The sequence below is a fragment of the Pyrus communis genome, chromosome 13 (assembly GCF_041283825.1).
Source record: "Pyrus communis isolate YQ-2024b chromosome 13, ASM4128382v1, whole genome shotgun sequence".
Taxonomy (NCBI): Eukaryota; Viridiplantae; Streptophyta; class Magnoliopsida; order Rosales; family Rosaceae; genus Pyrus; species Pyrus communis.
This window is the reverse complement of record NC_142577.1, coordinates 1,259,673-1,283,559: the sequence shown is the minus strand read 5'-3', so window position 1 is coordinate 1,283,559 and position 23,887 is coordinate 1,259,673. Positions and strand designations below refer to the sequence as shown.

The 23,887-nt window shown below is 41.8% G+C and overlaps 1 protein-coding gene across 1 annotated transcript; it reads right to left on the bottom strand.

Moving 5' to 3' along the window:
• Positions 1–855: 855 nt before the first annotated feature.
• Positions 856–3,728, bottom strand: LOC137737112 (serine hydroxymethyltransferase 4). Its single transcript, XM_068476491.2, has 4 exons — positions 2,829–3,728; positions 1,698–2,088; positions 1,490–1,591; positions 856–1,303 (listed from the first exon to the last, which is right to left on the bottom strand). The coding sequence occupies exons 1-4, from the start codon at positions 3,504–3,506 to the stop codon at positions 1,059–1,061; spliced, it is 1,416 nt and encodes a 471-aa protein (XP_068332592.2). The 5' UTR covers positions 3,507–3,728; the 3' UTR covers positions 856–1,058.
• Positions 3,729–23,887: the final 20,159 nt, after the last annotated feature.

Genomic DNA, 23,887 nt, shown 5'->3' with positions numbered 1-23,887 from the left:
CTTTCTAATTTTTATGTCCTTGTATTTTCAATTTATGTATCCCAATACAATTACGTATTTTTTAATTATAAACACACTTATTTATATGATATATAATAAGTTCACTTAAATCTGTCTAGTTCGCCTAGGCACTAGGTCCCAATCAACAACACAACTAGCACCTATCGTCTTTTAGAACCTTGTTTTCACCCTATAAAGAATTTATTATGGACATTAGATGCTAAAACATTGTATAACAAAACCTCCTTTAATAAGAAGTAACAAATGAAATGACCTCAACCTGATTATTAGGATGGGTTGGATTGATGCATTGCCCAGCTATGTGAGTCCAACTCTTGAGACGGTTTGAGGTTGTCATTATTTGGAGTATGTTTCATTGAATGATGATCCTCTCTAGATTCTCTTTGTAAGGATTTCGGGGATCTTTCAATCATATTTGTTCATCGTAAATCGTGCAATCAGAAATAATTGTAAATTTTTTATTTAAAATTAAATATAAATAGTACTTGACAAAAAATGACTGCACTATCTACGATAAACGGATATGATTGGAGGATACAGTACTTGACAAAAAATGATTGCATGATATACGATAATCGGATATGATTAGAGGATCTCTGATGAAAAGGATCCTCATTCAGTTTCATTATCTCCTCCTTCGTATTCCTCGAAGAAACAAGGTCAGTAGTGCCAATATCCATGTATTTGGTGGTTGTGGTGGCCATGTGGATTGTAGTCATCTTTCAGCGCTTCACATATAATTGTCTGAATTTACTAAAATATGCAGAGTTTGGATTATCGGGCCTTTTTTATTTCTACCCCTATGATCATTTTATATGAAAATAAATCATCCAGTTATCAACTCGTATCTTTCGCTTTCCAATATTTAATAATTGAAGATTTCTTTATTTATTTGTTGATGAACAAGCGAAAACACAAACCTAACACATCTAGTTACTGACGGGATTTCATCTCAAACTCGGCAACACGTGCCATCTCGACAATTTTTAAAAGGATATTGGGGGAAAACATAAAAATCGACAGCTAATCTACGACGATTAATCCTTGTACTTCATATCGGCCAAGGAGAAGCCGGGCATGTCAAATGAGGAGGAGAACTTCTCAACATCAACCTTGAGCTCTTCAATGTCCTTGTTGTTCACCAGACCCTTGTTGAAGTCCTTGAGTAGTTTTCCGTGCTCCTTCTGGATTTTCAAGGTGAGAGCTACAGCCCTGTGAAGAAACTCCCCTATCTTCTCAAAATCCTTCTCAACCAAACCTCTTGATGTCATGGCCGGGGCACCTGTTGTCAAACATCCCATAACTTATTTCAGGACAAATGCAGCAAGGACGTCTGTGAATACAGTACTACCATGGTTGATAAGTAAAAACTGAAAATTCACTACATGCAGAATTTTTTTTTCCACTACACACAAGATAATTCTTAACTAGCCACAGTGGAAAAGCCGATTCATATAGCACTTCTTACCAATTCTTACTCCTCCAGGAGCCAAGGCACTGCTGTCGCCAAAAACAGCATTCTTGTTCACAGTAATGTTGCACAGGTCACAAAGCTTCTCAACCTTGTTGCCTGAAGAACATCATCAAAGAGGTAGATTTGTATTAGGAGAAACACAAAAGAAAAAGAAATGCTCGTGGCCATCACATTTATCATTCGAGAAAATTGAACACTTTACCGGTCAAACCAAGAGGCCTGAGATCCCACAGAACAAGGTGGTTCTCTGTTCCTCCTGTAACAAGCTTGTAATCCTTGCTCATCAAGTAGTTTCCAAGGGCAACAGCGTTGGCCTTGACTTGTTTGGCATAGGCCTTAAACCCAGGTGCCATGGCCTGCTTAAGAGCAACAGCTAGGGCACCAATCTGGTGGTTGTGAGGACCACCCTGAAGGGAGGGGAAAACAGCAAAGTTGATCTTGTCTTCAAAGTCGTAAACTGCATCCTCGGGCTGGCCCTTCTTGGGTGGTTTTGGTCCCTTCCTGTAGAAGATCATACCAGCCCTAGGACCCCTCAAGCTCTTGTGGGTTGTGGTTGTGACAATGTCACAGTACTCAAAGGGATTTGCAGCTTCCTATACCCAAAGAAAGAAGACAAACTACAGAGTAAGAACATAGAATCTATTACAAGCACGGTAAAGCCAGTAATACTAAAAGCAAAGGTGCACCCGTCATGTGTTAAGCCAAATAAAATAAAACAATGTCAACAATTATCCGAATGCAACGCAATTTAGAGTTGCAAATGAAATTTACCCCTGCAACAAATATTATATTGAAACAGAGATGAAGAACATAGAAAACCAAATCTAGCAAAAGGCCACCAGTCAATATCCAGATCCAGAAATTGTGCAAGCAAAGCAAAACCAAACAACTGAATGTGCAGTGCAGTGCAGATCTACTGCATATTAAATTAGCCAAAAGAAATTTACTTTTCCAAATTCATCCCCTCTAGAACACCCATTTTACTAATTGCATCCATTTCCATTTGCATCCTAGAGAAAGATAGACCTAAAATTATCGGAATTTTGCAGATTCCAGATCTTGATTCAAAACAACGTAATTAAAACATTGAGCAGTGAATCAAAGATATTCAAAGACATTCAGATTGGATCATAAGAAATGTGAGTAACTACAAACAAATAAGAATCGAATCGAATCGAAATCAAAAACCAGATCTGCTCAACCAAATTAAGTAAATCACACAAACCCAATTCATTAACATCAAATTTAAGCAAACCCATCAGATCTGATTAACCAAAACACAAACGATTCACACAAAAAAAAAAAAAAAAAAAAAAAAAAAAAAAGCACATACCTGAGCAGCAACAAGGCCACTAATGTGAGCCATGTCACAGAGCAAAAGGGCACCGCACTTATCGGCGATGGCCCGGAACCGTGCGTAATCCCAGTCTCTGGGGTAGGCACTGCCGCCGCAAATGATCAAACGTGGCCTGAAATCCAAGGCCTTCTCCTCCAACTTGTCGTAATCGATGAACCCAGTTGAGGAACTGACCTTGTACGGCAGACTCTCGAAGTATATCGAGGTGGCCGAGATCTTCTTCCCGCCGGAAGTGTAGTACCCGTGGGTCAGGTGACCGCCAGAGGGAAGGTCCAACCCCATGATGCGGTCGTGGGGATTGAGGACGGCGGTGTAGGCGGCGAAGTTGGCAGGAGAACCGGAGTAGGGCTGGACGTTGACGCCCCATTTGGTGGCGTCGAGGTGGAAGGCCTGAAGGGCACGTGAGCGGCACAGGTTCTCGATCTCGTCGATGAACTCGTTGCCGCCGTAATAGCGGTTGCCGGGCATGCCCTCGGAGTACTTGTTGGTCAAGGCGCTGCCGAGGGCCTCAATGACGGCGAAGGAGGTGAAGTTTTCGGAGGCAATGAGCTCGATTCCTCGACATTGGCGGCGCTTCTCCTTCTCGATGAGGTCGTGGATTTCGGGGTCCACGCTCACGAGGGAGGAATTTCCCCAAGCGTTTACTGGTTCCATTGGGATGGGATCGGGGAGGAAGAAGAAGAAGAAAGGCGGAGGAAGAAAACGAAGGTAAATGAGAGAAGTGTCGGGGTGTGCGGGGGTGGTGGCGCGCCTGCGGCAAAATGATAATCGGGGTTATAGGAGCTGTATTTGCTGAAAATACTATTTTGGCCTTTTGGGATTCTTTTGTGGTTGGTGTCAAATGTGGATCAGTGGCTTCCTGAATCATCATCCTTCATTTCACAATTCATGACCTCTTTTCTTTTTCTTTTTTTTTTTTTTTTTTTTTTATTAACAAACGATGATATTTACAATAGGGGAGAGTGAGCTAAGTTTCACAATAAGTTGGTAAAAATGTGGTTCAAATTTGACTTTGGCAAGAATCGAACCTAAAACCTCTCACTTTAAGTGAAGAAGAATATTAGTAGGTCGTAATACTAAGTAGTAAAGTTTTTTATTGTTATAAACAATAATCTAGATTAAGGAACAAAGAGCGTTTAAGTTCAAAATGTAGATGAAGATGAAAATCTTGTCTACTAAGACAATCTACCACTTGCTAATCACAATGACCTTAGGATTTTAACATTTTTCATTAGGAGTGGACGAAAATACCAAAAATACTGAAACCATGCCAAAAATACCAAATTGAGAATACTGAAAAATTCAATACCCGATCCTAAACCAATAATGAAAAAGTTGGTAAGGGAATCAGTATGAAACCTTGTTTGGGCCCAAAATAATATTCTGGGTCGAGCTTAGAGTTGTTCTCGACTCAGTAATATTCATCTAAAATCTTGTCATGGGTTGTCTAGTCAATGTCAACCAAATCCTATTGCTAGAAGGATTGGTTTAGATAAAGGTGAGGTAGTCGAACCCTAGAGCAACAAGGAGTCTTAAAGCTAAAGATGCTTAGAACTAGGGGATAAATTTGGTTCGTTAAGGAACTTGGTTCAAAGTCCTATAAGGGTTAGTATTGGCCAAAACCTGATCATATTGTGTGACGACCCATCCCAAATTTCATATGTAATTTCTCCCCGAGTATGAAAATTGACATTTATGCCCTTGTTGGCAAAGTGACGTGGACGTGGACATGTTTATGCAGCTTTAAATTATTTTTCTCGTTATCATAATTAAATAGTATTCGTTGTTACAATCGTGTGAGCGCGAGTTAGATCCGAATTTGATTTGTAACGAAAAAGTTACGTTACGTTAAAGTACATAATTGACGGGTAGAACTGTACATGAGTGCGTGTTAATTTATCAGTATTAGAAACAGTGTTTTGGATAGATTTCATCTGATTACTTTTGTACAAACCCTATCATTTTCCTTCTTTAAAACCAAATATGTGCCTTACACCTGATGCGTGAATTATACGCACACAAATTAACCCTCTTTTTATCATTTGTAGTAAGTATGTAAGTAGGGATCGTTCTAGGCCGGGGATTAGGAGGGATTGCAAAATCACTTGGATTTGACTCAAAAACGTAAAAACACAATATAAGACACCAAACTAAACCATATTCTAAAAACACAAACTAAATTGATTTCTAACTACTATGACTCAACAAAGTAAAGGGGGATTGGATTTGGACGAATTTAAACTAAAATGGACAGATTGTAAAGAAAACAAATTGTAAATACGAATTTGATGGAATTGAATGGATGGGAAGCTAGCTAAGGGGTTCTTCTCCACACATGTTACACTTGCATACAATTTGATTTTCGGTTGGTCTTTCGATGAATTATGAAGTCAACACCCCGGGTTAATTAGGTCCGCTTAAATTAACCGTCAAGTTTTCCTTAAGTTAATGAATTGGATGATTGCATACGACAACCCAAAGCATTCCCCACAAGTTCCCTACATGAATTGCATAATAGAGATACAAGCAAGAATCATTAAGTTCTTTGAAAACTATAAGTGTTGACGAGGCATTCGTTACTATGAATTGCATGAAACTTATGCCAAGAATTTATTTAACGCGATTGTTTATAAGCAACCTCCACTACTTGTGAATATAAGTTCATAACTATTAGGTGAAACTCACTTATATTCTAGCGTCATATTCATGCATGAAAATTAAGCGTGCACTCTCAATAAACGTACATAAATAAGTTATCAATCAAACAGTTAAACAAATTGAATCCACAACTCATGAAATTCCAACCAAAGGTAATCAATTCATATTGCAAGCATAAACATGTATTTCGAATCCCCCCCTAGCCAAGGGGGGTTTAGTTCCTCATACGTACAAAAGTAAATTTAACCATTGAAATCGAGGAAAAGAAACACCTAAACATTCCAACAACTCAAACTTGAATTGTATGAACGTTTAGGCACTCTTCTCCTCCTCTTTGTTGTAGCACAAGGTCTAAGGATAGTGTTTTGGAGGGATGGAAGTGTGGAATGGCGTGGGGAGTTATGGAAATGGATGCAATGGTGTGAAATGTGTTGGAGGGATGGGAAGGCACGGCACAAAAGGATTGTGGATGCTGGAATTGTGTATGAAATGCACGGTTTTGGATTCTAAGGGGAAGATGGTTGTGTGTTTGTGTTGTGAATGGAGGTGTGGGAATGAATGAATTGTGTGATGGGATTGCATGGTTTTATAGGGAGAGAATGGGTGAGAATGTGAGAGAATGTGGCTGCAATGATTAAGGGAATGCATGCGAAAAACAGCTAGGTTGGTTGGTGGAAAGCTGGAATTGCACAAGGGGACTGCAAAGCCACGGCAAGGTGTTGTTTTGGGTGATGGGTGCATGTGTTGGTTGATTTATTTGTTGGGAAAGCATGTGAAAAACAACTAGGGTGAATGATGATGAATGCATGTGGATTAAAGAGTGAATGGTGGCTGCAATAATGAAATGGAATGCTGGAAATGCAAGGGAAGATGCTGGAATTAGAAGGGAAGGCACGGCTTTGAAGTGATTGTTGTTGGAATTGAATGTGAAGGCATGTGAGTGGCAGCTAGGGTGAATGATGATGAATGCATGTGGATTAAAGAGGGAGAATGTGGTGCAATGATGAAGTGGGAAGTGGAAGAATGTGGCTGGAATGGTGGAGGAAGGCACGGCAATGATTTGTTGTTTGTGTGAAGTGTGTGTGAATGGTGGTTTTGCATGGCTTTGATGGATTGTTTGATTGGGCTAGAGGTTTTGCATGGCTTTGATGGATTGTTTGATTGGGCTAGAGGTTTTGCATGGCTCAAAGGATTGTTTGATTGGGCTAGGCCCTTTGTTTTATGTCCTAAAGTGCATACAAGGCCTTCAATTTCGTCCAACACTTTGGCTCCAAGCATAAGCTATTCATTCTTAGCCCAAAAGTGCTCCAAAAGGCTCCAAAATGCACTTCTTTGCTTCTTTAGCCCTGAGAACCTGAAAACATACGAAAATAACTTAAAAGACTTAAAGAACTAAGAAATAACAACGTAAATGCACAAGAACAAGCCAACTAAGTTGCCTAAATATGCTCCTATCAACACCTCACCACCAATCAATTTTCACTCTTCAATTCTCTCACCCAACCAAACAATTTCCCTCACTTTTCCACCAATCAGAAAAGCTATCAGTCTCTCTCTCTTTCTCACCTCCTTCTCTCTTCCTCACCGTAACTCTCTCTTCTTTGTGATCACCAAGAACACGTATCAAAACTCGTAGATCGAACCTCCAACTAGCACCATCGTGTTCCTCTCAAACTCATGAGCATAACCATACCAACCGATTCTTGAATGGTTGAGTTTTAAGTGGTCAACGCAGAGCAACTCAGAAGGTCCGACTTGGACGAGTTTACCACGATGTGATCCCGGCCGAGTCACGATGTTTTAAAGGTTGTAGGATCTTCCATTCAACTCCTTAAGGCCTTTAGTCAAGGTTTGAAGAAGCACTAACATTGGAACAAGCAAGTTCGAGGACTTAAGTTTTAGGCCGAGACTTGCTAACCATTTTCAGGCCATTTCCTGTCTACTTTTCGACTTCCAAAAGGTATAACCTTGTTCATCTCCTCTAGATCTTCATTTCCATGTAAAGTTGGTCAAAAATGGTTGAGAATTGAGTAAGTTATGCGAGTTTGAATTTTTCCCCAAAAACCGGCCACTTTTTCTAGTTTCGGACGAAACCAGACGGGGGACGGCAAAGCTTGTCAGAGAAGACGACGAATATTCCGTTAGACTTAACGAAGTATTCTAACGGCGCCAAGTTCCATTAAGTGTTTAATGAAATATTTCGTAAACTCTAACGAAATATTCCTGTCTTCTGTCAGATTTTGCCAGGTGCGTGGCCGTGCGTATGGCTGTGGGTTGGGCGGTGCATGACGGCGCGTCTAGCCTCCGGCCAAGGAATGGTTGATATGTGTGGGTCCATGACTTCGAGTAGAAAATTTTCATATATTCAAACCTTTAGTTTGAGCAAATTATGGGGAGTTTTTCCTAGCTTTTCCGTATATATGTTAGTTAAGTAATTATTATTAGTTGTTTAGCATATAGGGGAGACTTACCCCTAAGGACGTACGAGGACAAGCGAGACTAAGGGGCTACAATCCATTGACATACCAATGAGTGGGCATTTTTGTTTTCGTATATATATAGACACACACTTTATAGTTTCCACCAAATACTTTTAAATTGATTTATGCATATTATGCCATGATTTATTTAGTTTTAAAAATGTTGTTACGTGGTTGAGATTTATATACTGTAATGGCATATGCATACGTATTTGACCTGCTCATAAATATTGTACTATTGTGAAATGCTAAAGTAGCCATACGAGATGTGCAAGTAAGTTTAGGTAAGTTCATTATGTGAATTGGAATTGTTGCATCATTATGGCATGCATATATTCATGTAGTGCTCATAATTGCTGCACCCCGGTGTTTGTGCTCTCGCCCCGGGCCAGGGTCAGTCCTTCACATGTATGTTAACCTCCCGCACCGCACGCTCACCTTCAATCTAAGTAGGTGCTAGCCTGTTATACGGGTCACATTAGGCTACTTCGACTCGTAAGTAACCACATATAGCGCTAGCTTCACATGATCGTAGCACTAGAGCATATATTATTACATGTAGCATGTCGTACAGGTTGCATTAGGCGACTCCGACTCGTGTGTTAGCATAGATTGATGAACAATAGGTGCAGTCGCACGAGTCACATTAGGTGACTCCGACTTGCGTGCTAGTATTGAGCACATGATAATATTTATATTGTTGATGAGACATTGAGTTGTGGCATGCTCCTGGTTTTACTGTTAGCATGCATTTGATTTCATACTTATACGTAGTATGATTTTCTAGAAACTATACATGTTTTACAGCGAGGGGTTCTATAAACTATACATGTTTTACAGCGAGGGGTTAGTATGTTCAGAAAATAAATGGATTTGATAAATCCTGATTTTTGTGCCCACTCACCCATCTGTTTTTCGACCCTCCAAGTCTTAGATAGCTGAATTATTCTATTGCATGTGCGAGGATTTGACAGCAATTCTAACATATCTCCATTTTTAGCGTAGGAACTTATCCCAATTGTGTAATAAGTACTTCTCTAGTTTAACTGCTTACACTTATGTTATCTATGCTTTGAACATTTGTAGTTTATGGGTTTTACCCACTACTGCGCACTCACTTTAATAGTTTAAATAAGTTCTATTTTCGGTTTTAATTTACTCACATTTTTTTTTTCACATCACTTGCACCTTTAGGTGATGGCCAACATGCCTTGACTCCGGTCAAGGTGTGTCTGATTTGGTTGAGGAGTTATAATCTGAGTACATATCTAGTTCGACCATGAAGGGGATTCGCTGCTATAAATAGATAAGGGAGTGCATCATTCAAGGTCCCTTCAAATCAACACACAAATTGCCCTGCGTAAAGCTTCTCAACAACCCTGAGATTTTTTCCTCTCCCCTTTTCTTCTCGCCAACATATCTTCAATTTGGATAAACAACACTATGAAGGCAACCGGCGACATCTTCAGTTTAGATAAACAGGACTAGAGCCATAGAATCAGCCGACCAAGGAGCATCTTCAATTTGGATAAACAGCACTGCTTTGAGACCGATTGGTATTTATCCAAGTCTCGGTCAATAAGGATTTTCGAGTCCTTGTTGGTAGAGGTCATCTCATCAGCTTTCTTTGTGATAGCCTATCCCGAATTATTTGTACTGTAGGTGTGAAATGACGATTTTGCGCCTGGACGTTAATTTGTGTTTTAAGGTGTTTGGTTTGTTTTGTTTTTGGTTGGTGGGCTACCATCTGGACCACACACCCACACACACACCCGTGGACCTTAATTTGTGTTTTAAGGTGTTTGGTTTGTTTTGTTTTTGGTTGGTGGGCTGCCATCTGGACCACACACCCATACACACACACCCGTGGACCTTTCTCTCTCGAATTTTCTTCCCTTTCCTTTGCAAGTGTACAGACAATGTCAAAGCTAACGTTCCACGCACAGATCGAAGGTTTGAAGGTTGGTTTTGGACTCCTTTCGAGCTCAGGAGTCAATTGGTGGTGTTGGTTGGACTTGAAACCTTCGAAAACCCGAGAACCATGAAACCCTGATTTGGTGCACTGTTCTTGCACACATGATCATGCGTTTTTTAGAAGTTTTTACGGTTCTAGGGAGCTTTAGGACGTCTTCACGAAGCTTGGGGAGTAATTTTGAAGTGTTTTGGACGTCAGGAAGCTCGAGTTCATCCAGTTGCATGGTTGGCCGGATTATCGAGGTTTTTCCGGCGAGATTCCGTTGGTTTTAGGTCCCTAAAGTGGTAAGGTTTTGTTTTACTTGTTGTAAGCCCCATTCGGTACAAATTTCATGGAATTTGGTTGAGAAATGAAGAAGATATTAAGGTTTGAAGTTTCTCCAGTTTTTGACGAAATTCGAGTCCCAGACGACGGCGATCGGCGATCGGCGAGGCTCACCGGAGAAGAAGGCGAATATTCCGTCAGAGTTAATGGAATATTCTAACGGCGTCAGGTAATGGCCGTTAACTTCTGTTAGGGTTTAAACGGAATATTCCCTAACGCCGTTAGGGTTTCACACGTGTGCCAGGCACGTGCCCGTGCGTGACCAGCACATCTGGCCGTGCCTTGGCCAACGCGTGGCTACGCGTGGGAGGTCAGAAAATTATTTTAAAAATATGGGCATGTTTGTGAGGTTGAGTCGAGCACGTTGGTATATTCAAACACCCCATTTAAGCAATGTATGAGAAGTTATTATCTAAGGTTGGTTATGTGCGTTAATTTGACGTTTATATAGTTGTTTCACATATAGGTGAGGACTACCCGGAAAACGAGCGCAACCACGCGAGGCCCAGGGCTTACGATCCTTCTACGTATCAGTGAGTGGGCTTTTGTTTTCAGTATATATATATATATATATATTGATTGGTATCTTTCCAAAAATTACATTTTAAATGGTTTTATAATTGAAATGCCATGTCGAATATCGTCGATATTATTATTGTGATTGTGTTGATTATGCTTTGGTGCCGCGAACGCTCAGGTAAGTCAGGTGAGTATGTTGTTAGTGATAGATGTGGTGTTGGTGAGTTTGAGTTATAGCTTATATTCCTGCACCTCAGTGATTGTGCTCCACCAGAGTAGGGCTTAGCCTTCACGTGATCGTTCACCTCCCGCACCGTACACTCACCTTGGATCCAAGACAGGTGCCAACCTATCGTACATACCACTATAGGTTGTTCCGACTCGTAGGTGACCCACGATACATCGCACGGCCTTCACGTGATTATAGCACTGAGCATATTTATATACACCAGCCCGTTGTATAGACCACTATAGGTGGTTCCGACTAATGTGTAAGATAGTGGTTGAGGAGTTATAATTTCAACCGTACAGGTCACTTTAGGTGACTCCGGCTGAGGTACTAATATTACTGGCATATTATGATTTGTTTTATCTTACCTACTTGATGCTTATACTGTTTGATTGGATATTCTAACGCGGCATATTCTGGCATGGCATATTTGAGCATATCGTTTTAACATGATTAGATATACGAGTACGCATAATATTTTCTAGAAAGTATACATGTTTTACAAAAAGGGGTTATTATTTGATATTGAAATGCTTTGAAAAACAAACTTTGTTTTTGCCCACTCACGTTTTCTGTTTTGCGCCTCTCCAGGTTTTAGGCAGCGAGGACGTGGGTGACGAAAGAGGCATCGAGGCATTTCTGACAGAGCACCCTCCATGTAGGATTTTCTAGTTATCACTTATATAGTGTTTGTTTTTCTGGACTGCACCTAGGATACTTGAACTTCTACTTTGCTTTTCTCCTTCCATGTTTGTTGCTATCACTCACTGATCTTTTATTGTAAATTATCTTGTTGACTTTATTTTCCTCGTATTTTCACTCTTTTACTTCTGCATTGCGCACTTGGCTATGTCACCCCACGTGACGGCCAACACGCCCCAATTTTTGGATCGGGGTGTGTTAGTTTGGTATCAGAGCCTAGGTTTGGCAGTCCTATTTTATTTGTGAGTATTCTAATTATTCTTGGTGTTTTTTGTCAGAACTATGCCGCCTCGTCGGGAACCATGTTGCTCAACTGAGCCTAGTTTCCTTGATATAGCTTAGTTGGGGGAAGCTATAGCTTATGCGATTCAGTCTACACTCCGCCCTGCTCAGAGGACTCCTCTCGAAACCATGTATAATCTAAAGCTAGATAAGTTTGAGGGTCATGAAGGTTATGAGGGAGCTGAGCGGTGGCTTGAGCATATTGAAAAGACTTTTCTAGTGTTGCAAAGTCAAGGGAATCTTCCTTCTGAAAGGTAGGTAGAGACGACTTCATGGTTCTTTGGTAAAGAATCAGCATCTTGGTGGGGACAGGAGGTTCATCATTTGACCCCTAAGGAAGCTGTTGACTGGGAAGTGTTTAAACGATTGTTTCAGAAAAGGTTTGTTCCCCCTGAGTATATTGATCGCAAGAAGCAAGAATTTACTGATTTGAAGCAGGGGAAGCTAACGGTGAATGAGTATTACCAAAGATTCACTGATTTGTCCCTTTATCATTCAGAAGTTGCTGCTAATCTAGTTGAGATGCTTCATCGTTTCAAATTGGGTACTAAGAAGAAGTGGCGTTCTATGGCGACCACTACTCCTTGCGATACTTATCAGGAGTTCTACGAGATTTTGTTGCGGATTGAGGATTCTGAGAATATGCCTAGTGAAAGTGAAGAAGAAGAGAAGGATGGTAATCAAAAGAAAGACGATACAGGTAAAGGTCAAGCATTTCAGGGACCCCGGAGGACTCAGAGTTTTAAAAGAAGCGGGGCTAGCTCTAGTTCGTCCAGTGGAGGCATGAGTTCTACGGGCCAACGTAGAGGTGGTAGGTTTACTGAAGGCCCACGTTTTCAAAGGCAGCGAGATGCTGGCAGTTCTGGTGGTTCAGGAGCACCGTTTTGTAGGAGATGTAACGGTTGACACTTTGGCGAGTGTAGACAGGGCAGTCGAGGATGTTTTACTTGTGGACAGGTCGGACATTGGGCAAGAAATTGTCCACAGGGTCAGCAGAGGCCCCAAATTCCTTCCTTACCACTACCAGTTCCTAGTCAACAAGCTCCAGCGCCGAGCGATTATGGTCAGACAGGTCGTGGGGGTACTTACCATTACCATGAAGATGTTGTCCCTTATTTAGCAGCGCCGTACCCGTATCCTCAGGATCTGTATTATTCGAGTGGTTACCAGAGCGGATATCAGCAGTACCCTGGAGGGTATACCTCATATCCTTTTTATCCAACCAGTGGATAGCAATGGTATTCAGGAGTTTAGCCTCAGCTGAGAGAGGTAGCTTCTAGCAGCGCAGGGTCGTTGAGACAGACTGGTAAGGGCCGTAGCACACCTGGACGTAGTGGTCAGTCGAGTAAAGGTCAAGGTGGTCGGCAACAACGTCAGGGCCATATTCATAACTTCACAGTTCAGGATGCCTAGAACAACCCATATTTAATCATGGGTACGTTAAATATCCTTGGTCATTTTGCTAGAGTGTTGATTGATTATGGTGCTACCCATTCAGTTATTTCTCATACATTTGCTTAATTGATGCAACCTAATCCCACACATCTCGAGTTTGAGTTAGAGTTTTCGATGCTTAGAGGAGAGACATGTCAGGTGGGCTGGATGTACCCTGGGTGCCCAGTGTTAGTGGAGGATGAGGTTATGCCAGTTAACCTCATTCCGTTGGATATTGTTGAGTTTGATGTCATTTTGGGCACTGATTGGCTACACTTTAATCGAGCCAATATTAATTGTTATGAGAAGAAAGTTACGTTTCATCGCCTGAGACTTCCTATGGTTACATTTGTTGGCAAGCGTAGTCGCGTGAGACACGGCATTATTTCGGCAATGAGAGCCAAGAAGTTGCTACAGAAGGGTTGTTAGGGATATCTGGCACATGTTGTACTGAACGATAACGTTTCTAGCCATGTGGAGGACATTAGAGTGGTCAAGCATTTTCTTGACGTGTTTCCAGATGATTTACCGAGATTGCCGACGGATCGTGACATAGAGTTCGTTAGTGACTTATTGCCAGGTACAGACCTTATATCCTTGACTCCCTATCGGATGGCTCCTACTAAGTTGAGAGAGCTGAAAATTCAGTTGCAGGAGTTATTAGATAAAGGTTTTATACAGCCTAGTACTTCGCCTTAGGGAGCTCCCGTCTTGTACGTGTGAAAGAATGGTGGTACCTTAAGGTAATGTATAGACTACCGGCAGCTGAACTGGGTGACGATTAAGAACCGTTATCCATTGCCACATATCGAAGATTTGTTTGATCAACTACGAGGAGCTTACATGTTTTCGAAGATCGATTTAAGGTCTGGCTACTATCACCTGAAGATTAAGAGTGAGGATGTCCCTAAGACGGCGTTTAAAACCGAATATGGTCATTATGAGTTTTTAGTGATGTCGTTCGGGTTAACTAACAAACGCACCTACTGCTTTTATGGATTTGATGAACAGGGTGTTTAAGCAGTACTTAGACAGGTTTGTCATTGTTTTTATTGATGACATTTTGATTTATTCCAAATCCAAAGTAGATCATGTGCGACATCTTACTTTAGTGTTGAAGAAACTGAGGGAGCATCGGTTATACGCTAAATTCAGTAAATGTCAGTTTTGGTTAGATCAAGTAGCGTTTTTGGGACATGTTATCTCAGCTCAGGGTATTCAGGTGGATTCCCAGAAGATTGCAGCAGTGGAAAATTAGGAGCAGCCACGAACCGTCTCAGAGCTACTGAGTTTCCTTGGTTTGGCAGGCTATTATAGACGGTTTGTTCAGGATTTTTCCGTTATTACGTTACCACTTACGAGGCTAACCAGAAAGAATGTTAGATTCAAGTGGGACGATAGTTGCGAGCAGAGGTTTCAACAGTTGAAGTACTGTCTCACTCATGCACCGGTGTTAGCACTTCTAGATGATGGTGGTAACTTTGAGATCTACAACGATGCATCGTTGAATGGTTTGGGCTGCGTACTAATGCAACATGGCAGGGTTATTGCTTATGCTTCGAGAAAATTGAAGCCTCATGAGGTAAATTATCCTACTCACGATCTTGAGTTGGCGGGGATCCTGTTTGCACTGAAGATTTGGAGAGACTATCTTTATGGTAAGAGATGTAGGATCTTCACAGATCACAAGAGTCGTCAGTACCTGTTTACTCAACGAGATTTGAACCTTCGCCAATAGAGGTGGATAGAGCTGCTAAGTGATTACGACTGCACGATCGAGTATCACCCGGGACGTGCAAATATGGTGGCTGATGCACTTAGTCGGAAATCTCAAGGCAGAATTGACGCTTTTCACGCAAGCCGTGTTCCTTTTCTTACTGATTTAAGGTCAACCGGAGTGAAGTTAGAAGTAGAAGCTCGACAGGAAGCCTTACTTGCTCACTTCAAGTTAGGCCAATCTTGATCGACCTTATTCTCGAGGCACAGATGGATGACGATGAAACTCAGGACCTGATTCGGCTAAGAAATGAGGGGAAAAAGAAAGACCTTCGGATTCAAGAATTAGACGGCATACTTATGCTAGAAGGTAGAATGTTGGTACTGAACAACGCGGAGTTAAAAAGGGATATTTTGGATGAAGCACACGTATCGAATAAATAAAAACCAAGCTATACACTAAGTAGATAACATACAAGTGCAAGCGTAAGTGTGAAAAATAATATTCAGAGCACGGAAGACCTAGTGCAGTCTGGGAGAACAAACACTAAATAAACACACCCAGAGGTGGTCCTACTTTGGTGATAATCTGTCAGATATGCCGTAAATCCCTCGAGAGCCACCAACAGAGCTATCCAAACTAGAACCTAGAGGGGCGCAAAATAGAAAGTGTGAGTGGGCAAAAACAAAGCTATTCAAAAATCAATTCAATATCAAAAGTTCTAGCCCCTCGCCGTAAAACCTATATAGTTTCCCAGAAAATAGAATATGCACATATATATAAATCATGCTCAGAAATATGCCATGTCGAATGCCTCTAAATAAAATGCAGGTAATCAGGTAATGTCAATCAATATCATGTAATCTGTCAACTGGAGTCACCTAACGTGACCTGTACGGCTGAATCTAGACCTCAAATCCCCAACTCACTAACTATAGCTGCACACGAGTCGGAACCACCTAAAGTGGTCAGTATGACAGAATTGGGTGTAAAATAAGTACGCTCAATTGCTACGATCACGTGAAGACTGGGCGAATAATCGCGGGTCACCTACGAGTCGAAACCACCTATAGTGGTCTGTACGACATGACTGTGCACCTAACTTGTATCCAAGATGAGTGTGTGGTGCGGGAGGTGAACATCATGTGAAGGAGTATGCCCTACTCTGGGCGGGAGCACTAACACCGGGGGTGCAGGTTATGTGCTCTCTATGCCTCTCAAATCACTACTAAACACAAACATAAACCATAACTTACCTGACACTTAGTTGTGCGTCCGCAGCACCAAACATATATATATACCACTACTAAGTGCATAATTAACTAGGCAAACACGATGCATGGGATGTAAAAACATATAAACACTTCATTTTATTTTCTAGGAAAATCACAAGTATATAGGTATATACAGAAAACCAAAAGCCCACTCACTGGTATGTAGAAGGGCCGTAACCTCCTTGCCTCGAGTGACTACGCTCATCCTCGGGATAGGCCTCACCTATATGCGAAACAACTATAAAAACATTAATTTAAAGCACATAATGCTCAAATGGGGTGTATGAATACAATGCTCATACGGGATAGGTCTCACCTAGGTAAAAACTTCTCATACAATGCTCAAATGGGGTGTATGAATACACCAATATGATCTACTCAACCTCATGAACATCCCCATATTTTTAAAATAATTTTTTGACGCCTCACGTGCCCCCACGCGCTGGCCAAGGCACAGCCACACGCACTGCCCACGTGCAGGCACGTGCTTGGCACACTGACGGCGCCAGTCAACGCCCTCAGGAATATTCCGTTAAATTTGACAGATTCTGTTAAAGTTAACCTAACGCCGTTAGGAATATTCCGTCCAAACTGAAGGAATATTCCGTTGCCTTTTCCGGCCAACCTCCGGCGCCGTCACTGGAAAACCAGGAAATTTTCCAAACTTCATATCTCACTCGTTTTTCACCCAAATTTCATGATTTTGGTACCAAAATGAAGCTTACAACTAAAGGAACAAATCCTTACCACTTTCAAGCATTAAAACCAATGGAATCTCGCTGGGAAAACTCCACCAAATCCAGCCAAACCTGCAACTCACGATCCCAACGTCCAAAACCTTCAAACGAACCACCCTGAGCTTCCTAAGGACCTCACCAAGCTTCTTACAAGCCTGAAATTCCAAAAAACACATGAATTTACATGTGTATGAACAGTACTCCGAAATGGACCCCTCGGGTTTGACGTGAAAACGAAGGTTCCCTTACCTGAAATGAGTATGGTTGAACTCCTAAGAACCTCATGAGCACAAATGTAAAGTTTGCTTCCTTGATCTACCACGTTTTCGAGTGATTGGGTTCTTGTCCATACATAAGAAAAAGAAGAGAAAGAGAGAGACAGGGATACGGGATAGAGAGGGTCAACAGGAGAGAGTGATGAGAATGATGATGGATGTGTGGCTGAGATGCAGCCAACCAAGTACCCAAAGCAATCACACAAACAACAATCATCCATTAAGGGCAAAACCATCATTTCACCCTTACGGTATGAAAAATCCGGGATGGGCTATCACACGACGGGCTATCTGAGAGGACCATTCAGACACTGGAGGATATGCTGAGATCCTCTATTTTGCAGTTTAGCGATGCATGGCATAAATGTCTGGATTTGATGGAGTTTCCCTACAACAACAGCTACCATTCGAGCTTTGGGATGTCCTCTTTCAAGGCATTGTATGGTAAATCCTGTCGTACGCCGTTGTGTTGGTCAGAGGTAGGCAAAAAAGTTTTGGAGGGCCCAGAGATAGTGGAGGAGACTACCTAAAATATTCAAATAATCAAGTCTAACCTGAAAATGACCTAGGACCATCAGAAGAGCATAGTGGAAAGACATGTTACGGATCGAACCTATAAAGTAAGTGATTGGGTATTCTTGAAGCTGTCACCGTGGAAGGGTGTTGTACGATTTGAGAAAAAGGGGAAATTGAGTCCCAAGTATATCGGACCGTACGTGATCACTGAGCGGATCAGCGAGGTAGCTTATAAACTTGAGTTACCTCCCGAGTTGTCTCGAGTGCACGATGTATTTCACGTTTCGATGCTTCATCACTATGTCTCGGATCCATCGCATGTGCTACCTCGCAACAGTTGGAAATTAATCCTGATTTGACTTACGACGTGGAGCTGGTGACTATTCTAGACTGGAATTCTGAGGAGCAAGACAGTGCACTTGGTGAAGATTTTGTGGAGGAATCACTCAGTGGAGGAGGCTACTTAGGAGACGGAGGATCGGATGAGAGATTTGTATCCCGGCTTCTTTTATGATTACTAGTGGTTTGTTTTATTGTGTAATTTTGGGGATGAATTTTTTTTTAAGGTGGGTAGGTTGTGACAGCCCATCCCGAATTATTTGTACCATAGGTGTGAAATGACGATTTTACCCCTGGACGTTAACTTGTGTTGTAGGGTGTTTGGTTTGTTTTGTTTTTGGTTGGTGAGCTGCCATCTGGACCACACACCTGTGGACCTTTCTCTTTCCCTTCTCTCTCGGATTTTCTTCCCTTTCCTTTGCAAGTGTACAAACAACGTCGAAGCTAAAATTCCATGCACATATCAAAGGTTTGAAGGTTGGTTCTGGACTCCTTTCGAGCTCAGGAGTCGATTGGTGGTGTTGGTTGGACTTGAAACCTTCGAAAACCCGAGAACCATGAAACCTTGATTTGGTGCACTGTTCATGCACACGTGAACGTGAGGTTTTTAGAATATTTTGAGGTTCTAGGAAGCTTTAGGACGTCTTCACGAAGCTTGGGGAGTAATTTTGAAGTGTTTTGGACATTGGGAAGCTCGAGTTCATTGAGTTGCAGGGTTGGCCAGATTATCGAGGTTTTTCTGGTGAGATTTTGTTGGTTTTAGGTCCCCAAAGTGGCAAGGTTTTGTTCTACTCGTTGTAAGCTTCATTTTGGTGCAAATTTCATGGAATTTGGTTGAGAAATAAAGAAGATATTAAGGTTTGAAGTTTTTCTAGTTTCCGACGAAATTCGAGTTGGAGACGACGGTGCTGACGGTGGCGGACGGCAGCGAATGGTGAGGCTCACCGGAGAAGGAGGCGAATATTCCGTCAGAGTTAACGAAATATTCTAACGACGTCAGGTAATGGCCGTTAACTTCTGTTAGGGTTTTAACGGAATATTCCCTAATGCCGTTAGGGTTTCACACGCGTGCTAGGCATATGCCCGCACGTGGCTGGCGCGTGCGAGGTCAGAAAATTATTTTAAAAATATGGGCATGTTCGTGAGGTTAAGTAGAGCACGTTGGTATATTCAAACACCCTATTTGAACAATGTATGAGAAGTTACTATCTAAGGTTGGTTATGTGTGTTAATTTGACGTTTATATAGTTGTTTTGCATATAGGTGAGGACTATCTGGCGGACGAGCGCAGCCACGCGAGGCTCAGGGCTTTCGATCCTTCTACGTATCAGTGAGTGGGCTTTTGTTTCCAGTATATATATATATATATATATATATATATATATATATATATTGATTGGTATCTTTCTAGAAATTATGTTTTAAATGGTTTTATAATTAAAATGCCATGTTGAATATCGTCGATATTATTATTGTGATTGTGTTGGTTATGCTTTGGTGCCACAGACGCTCAGGTAAGTCAGGTGAGTATGTTGTTAGTGATAGATGTGGTGTTGGTGAGTTTGAGTTATAGCTTATATTCCTGCACCTCAATGATTGTGCTTTGCCAGAGTAGGGCCTAGCCTTCACGTGATCGTTCACCTTCCGCACCGTACGCTCACCTTGGATCCAAGGCAGGTGCCAGCCTGTCATACAGACCATTATAGGTCGTTCTGACTCGTAGGTGACCCACAATACATCGCACAACCTTCACGTGATCGTAGCACTGAGTGTATTTATATACATCAGCCTATCATACAGACCATTATAGGTGGTTCCGACTCGTGTGCAAGATAGTGGTTGAGGAGCTCTAGTTTCAGCCGTACAGGTCACTTTAGGTGACTCCGGCTGAGGTACTAATATTACTGGCATATTATGATTTGTTTTATCTTACCTGCTTGAGGCTTATACTGTTTGATTGGATATTCTGACGCGGCATATTCTGGCATGACATATTTGAGCTTATCGTTTTAGCATGATTTGATATACGAGTACGTATAATATTTTCTGGAAAGTATACGGGTTTTACAGAGAGGTGTTATTACTTGATATTGAAATGGTTTGAAAAACAAACTTTGTTTTTGCCCACTCACGTGTTTTGTTTCGTGCCCTTCCAGGTTATAGGTTGCGAGGACGTGGGTGACAAAAGAGGCATCGAGGCATTTCTGACAGAGCACCCTCCATGTAGGATTTTCTAGTTATCACTTGTGTAGTGTTTGTTTTTTTGGACTGCACCTTGGATACTTGAACTTCTACTTTGCTTTTCTCCTTCCATGTTTGTTGCTATTACTCACTGATCTTTTATTGTAAATTATTTTGTCGAGTTTATTTTCCTCGTATTTTCACTCTTTTACTTCCGCATTGCACACTTGGCTACATCACCTCACGTGACGGCCAGCACCCCCCAATTTTTGGATCAGGGTGTGTCATTCTTGGCGAAGTGAAGTGTTGTAGGTTACTTGGCTCGGCATATTGAAAACCAAGTGTTATTTTATGATCGAATATTCGCAAGTACATTTTAGAGTTCAGCATTCCGACGGCCATACCACATTTACAACCAAGACATTTGTTTCTTTCGAGTATTTGTGTTCGTATAGTCTAGTACCGGTTCGACATACTTATACTTTCACAAATATAATTACCAAGACTGAACCCGGCGCCGACGATTCATGAACTTCAAAGAAACTAGCAGCCTTGTCTTTAGGCTCTAGAAGCCAAAGGCCGAGGCGTGTTCCTTCCTCGGCAACAGTCGCAGGATCAAGAAGTCAACAGCACGCCCAACGAGACATCAACATACTTTACTCACCGGTCGAACTCGGTCGACGAATTGGCACGCCCCGCACATAACAGAATGACGTAGTTAGCTTATTAGTTACTCGGCCTGTGCACCATGTAGGCTTGGTAGTTTTTAGGGTCAACATTTTGGCACGCCCAGTGGGACACAGTGCTAAAGCTATGAAGTTCATGACCATTGAAACACGGTCAGTAAAAAAGAAAACAGTCATCTGTAAATCAATGACTAATCTTCCACCTACAGTCTGAAGCCTAGGACAGGATGGCTTGTCATAGGCACAGAATCTTACTGCTGCCGTAACACTTGAAGCCACAAGTGCGACATGCTGAGAAAATGAAGTTAATCTTGGCGGTCAGCCTCATGATCCCGAAATACCCACCAAAATGACGAAAAACATTTTTGTTGAAGGAATAGTGGAGGATTGTGACAATGACGAGGATGAAGCCTCTGGTCCACCATCTATGTCCTTTCTCCAAAGATGATTCGAAGAACAATCCTGGCAGTTTGAGCAAATGTTCAGCCGAGAGGTAAAAAGTATACTTGAAGAAATGCGTGATAATAGCGCTATACACAACAAGTTGCTCAAAGTTCTAATTGATAAATACACAAAGTTGGACCTGCAGATTGCCCCAGGCAGCCTCTTTTAAAGAATAATCCCCTGCCAACGATACAGGCCAAGACAGGATCTGCTTGGCTCAAAATGATTGACTTGGAGAAAAATAATGGATCAAGCAGCAGATCGGACAGAATTGACCAAGGAGTAAAAGCAGCGTTTGTTGACTTGGTTGAAGTCCAGAGAATGTTTGATTCAGTCTTAAAAAAGGGGCTAAAGTTCCCAAAATTCATTCACCCATATCCAACCTTTGTAGAAAGGTTCGAATATCCTAAGGGATTCAAGATTCCAGACTTTAGCTCTTTTGCTGAAAAATCGTCCTTGTCTTCATTACAACACGTGGCTTGATTGAGTGCTGAATGTGGAGATGTTAACAATGATTTTCATAAACTATGACTGTTCAATTTCTCATTAACCGGCTCAATGTTCGCATGGTACATCAACGTTTCACCCAACTCCATCCAAAGCTAGGAGGAATTGATCAAAAAATTCCATGAGCAATTCTATTGGCCAGGGATGGAAATGTTAGTTTCTTCTTTGGCCAGGATGGCTCAATCATCCGACGAGTCACCAATGGAATATCTTACAAGGTTTAAATCGACCAGAAACTGGTGCCGAGTACCTCTTCTTGAAGTCGAGTCTATTAGGCTTGCCTTGAATGGCCTAGACATGGAGTACAAAAAAAATTCTTGGGGGCTAACCTCCAAGTTATTTACGAATTGGCTCAACATGTCGAACAATATGATTACTTGCTCCGAGAAGAGAAAATCTCTAAGTCCCCAACCCGAGGGATGATCTACAAGAACCCAATGGTAAGTTATGCATAAGTCGAAGGTGAAGAGTCCCAACATGCCAGTATAGATGCGGCCAAGATAGTAATTGACAAACCATACATATGCAAAGCGTTGGCTCACGCTAGCTCCAAAGATGTCAAAACATGCTCAACCTCTATGGAAGCCGCCATCAAAACATCAAAGACCTACATCTTTGACATCACCAAGGCCAATGCCATCTTTGACTAGTTTTACTTGCAAAGATCGTCAAGCTTCGGCCAGGGCATATTATCCCCAAGATTTGAAAGCAAATATGTATCGCAAATACCACAACTCGAACAAGCATACAAAAAATAATTGTGTCGTATTTCGTGATGCCATCCAAAGCTGGATTGACAATGGTAAAATCAAGTTTCCCAAGAAACAAATGATCGTTGACGCCAATCATTTCCCTTCGACGATGGTAAATATGGTAGATGCTCACCTACCCAAGGACAAGAAAAACAAAAAAGCCAAATTCATCCCGACTCAATACGTCCCTAAGAAAAATTCTCGACCACGATTGAAAATTGATCTATCATTGAACGAGCCACCCAAGTACTTTTCAAACCCAGCTTATGCCAAATTAGTGTCAGACTCCAGCACGGAGGAAACTGACGGGTCGATGGTTTTATGTAGTCGGTATAAATCAAACGTCATCATAACTAAGTCGAAGGAACATCCACTTTGGGCTGAAGCACCGCAGCTGGAGCCTGCAATTGCGACAACATCTCAAAAAACGCTCGGTGTAGGCAAACGCCAGAAAGTCTTCGATAGGCTCAGCCCTCAAACATAAAATAAAAAGTCATCTTTAGCAAGACGGCGACTTGATTTCGACGTGCCATTTTCCAATGGAGATTATTATGCGCACAAATCCAGCAGCTCAAGTCACCTGCGAACTGGTGAACCTTCAAGCCACCTGAGCCACGCAACCAGCGTTGGTATAGCTACAACTCCCCTATCGGTGCATTATCGCATTGTTCTAGTAGCAAAAACGCTGCATTTAGATAATAGACTGCATGGCTCGCCGACGCACAACCCAGGCTACCCTGTATACCAAATGACAACCGAAAGAAACAGTGGGTAATGAAGATGATCGATCGTGATTTTGAAACCACAATTGAAGAATCCGAGAAGTGAATCAAACTCTTCCTTCAGCTTGGGGACAAGAGTCATTAATTAAAGTCCGACGGAATCTTCACCTGCCGTTTCTCAATGAAGCTTTAGAATACATACAGGATTTTCAAAAGAAGTATTTAGCTAATGACTTGTACGACCTGCCAAAAAAATGACAAGAGCCTCTTGATCTAGCGTTA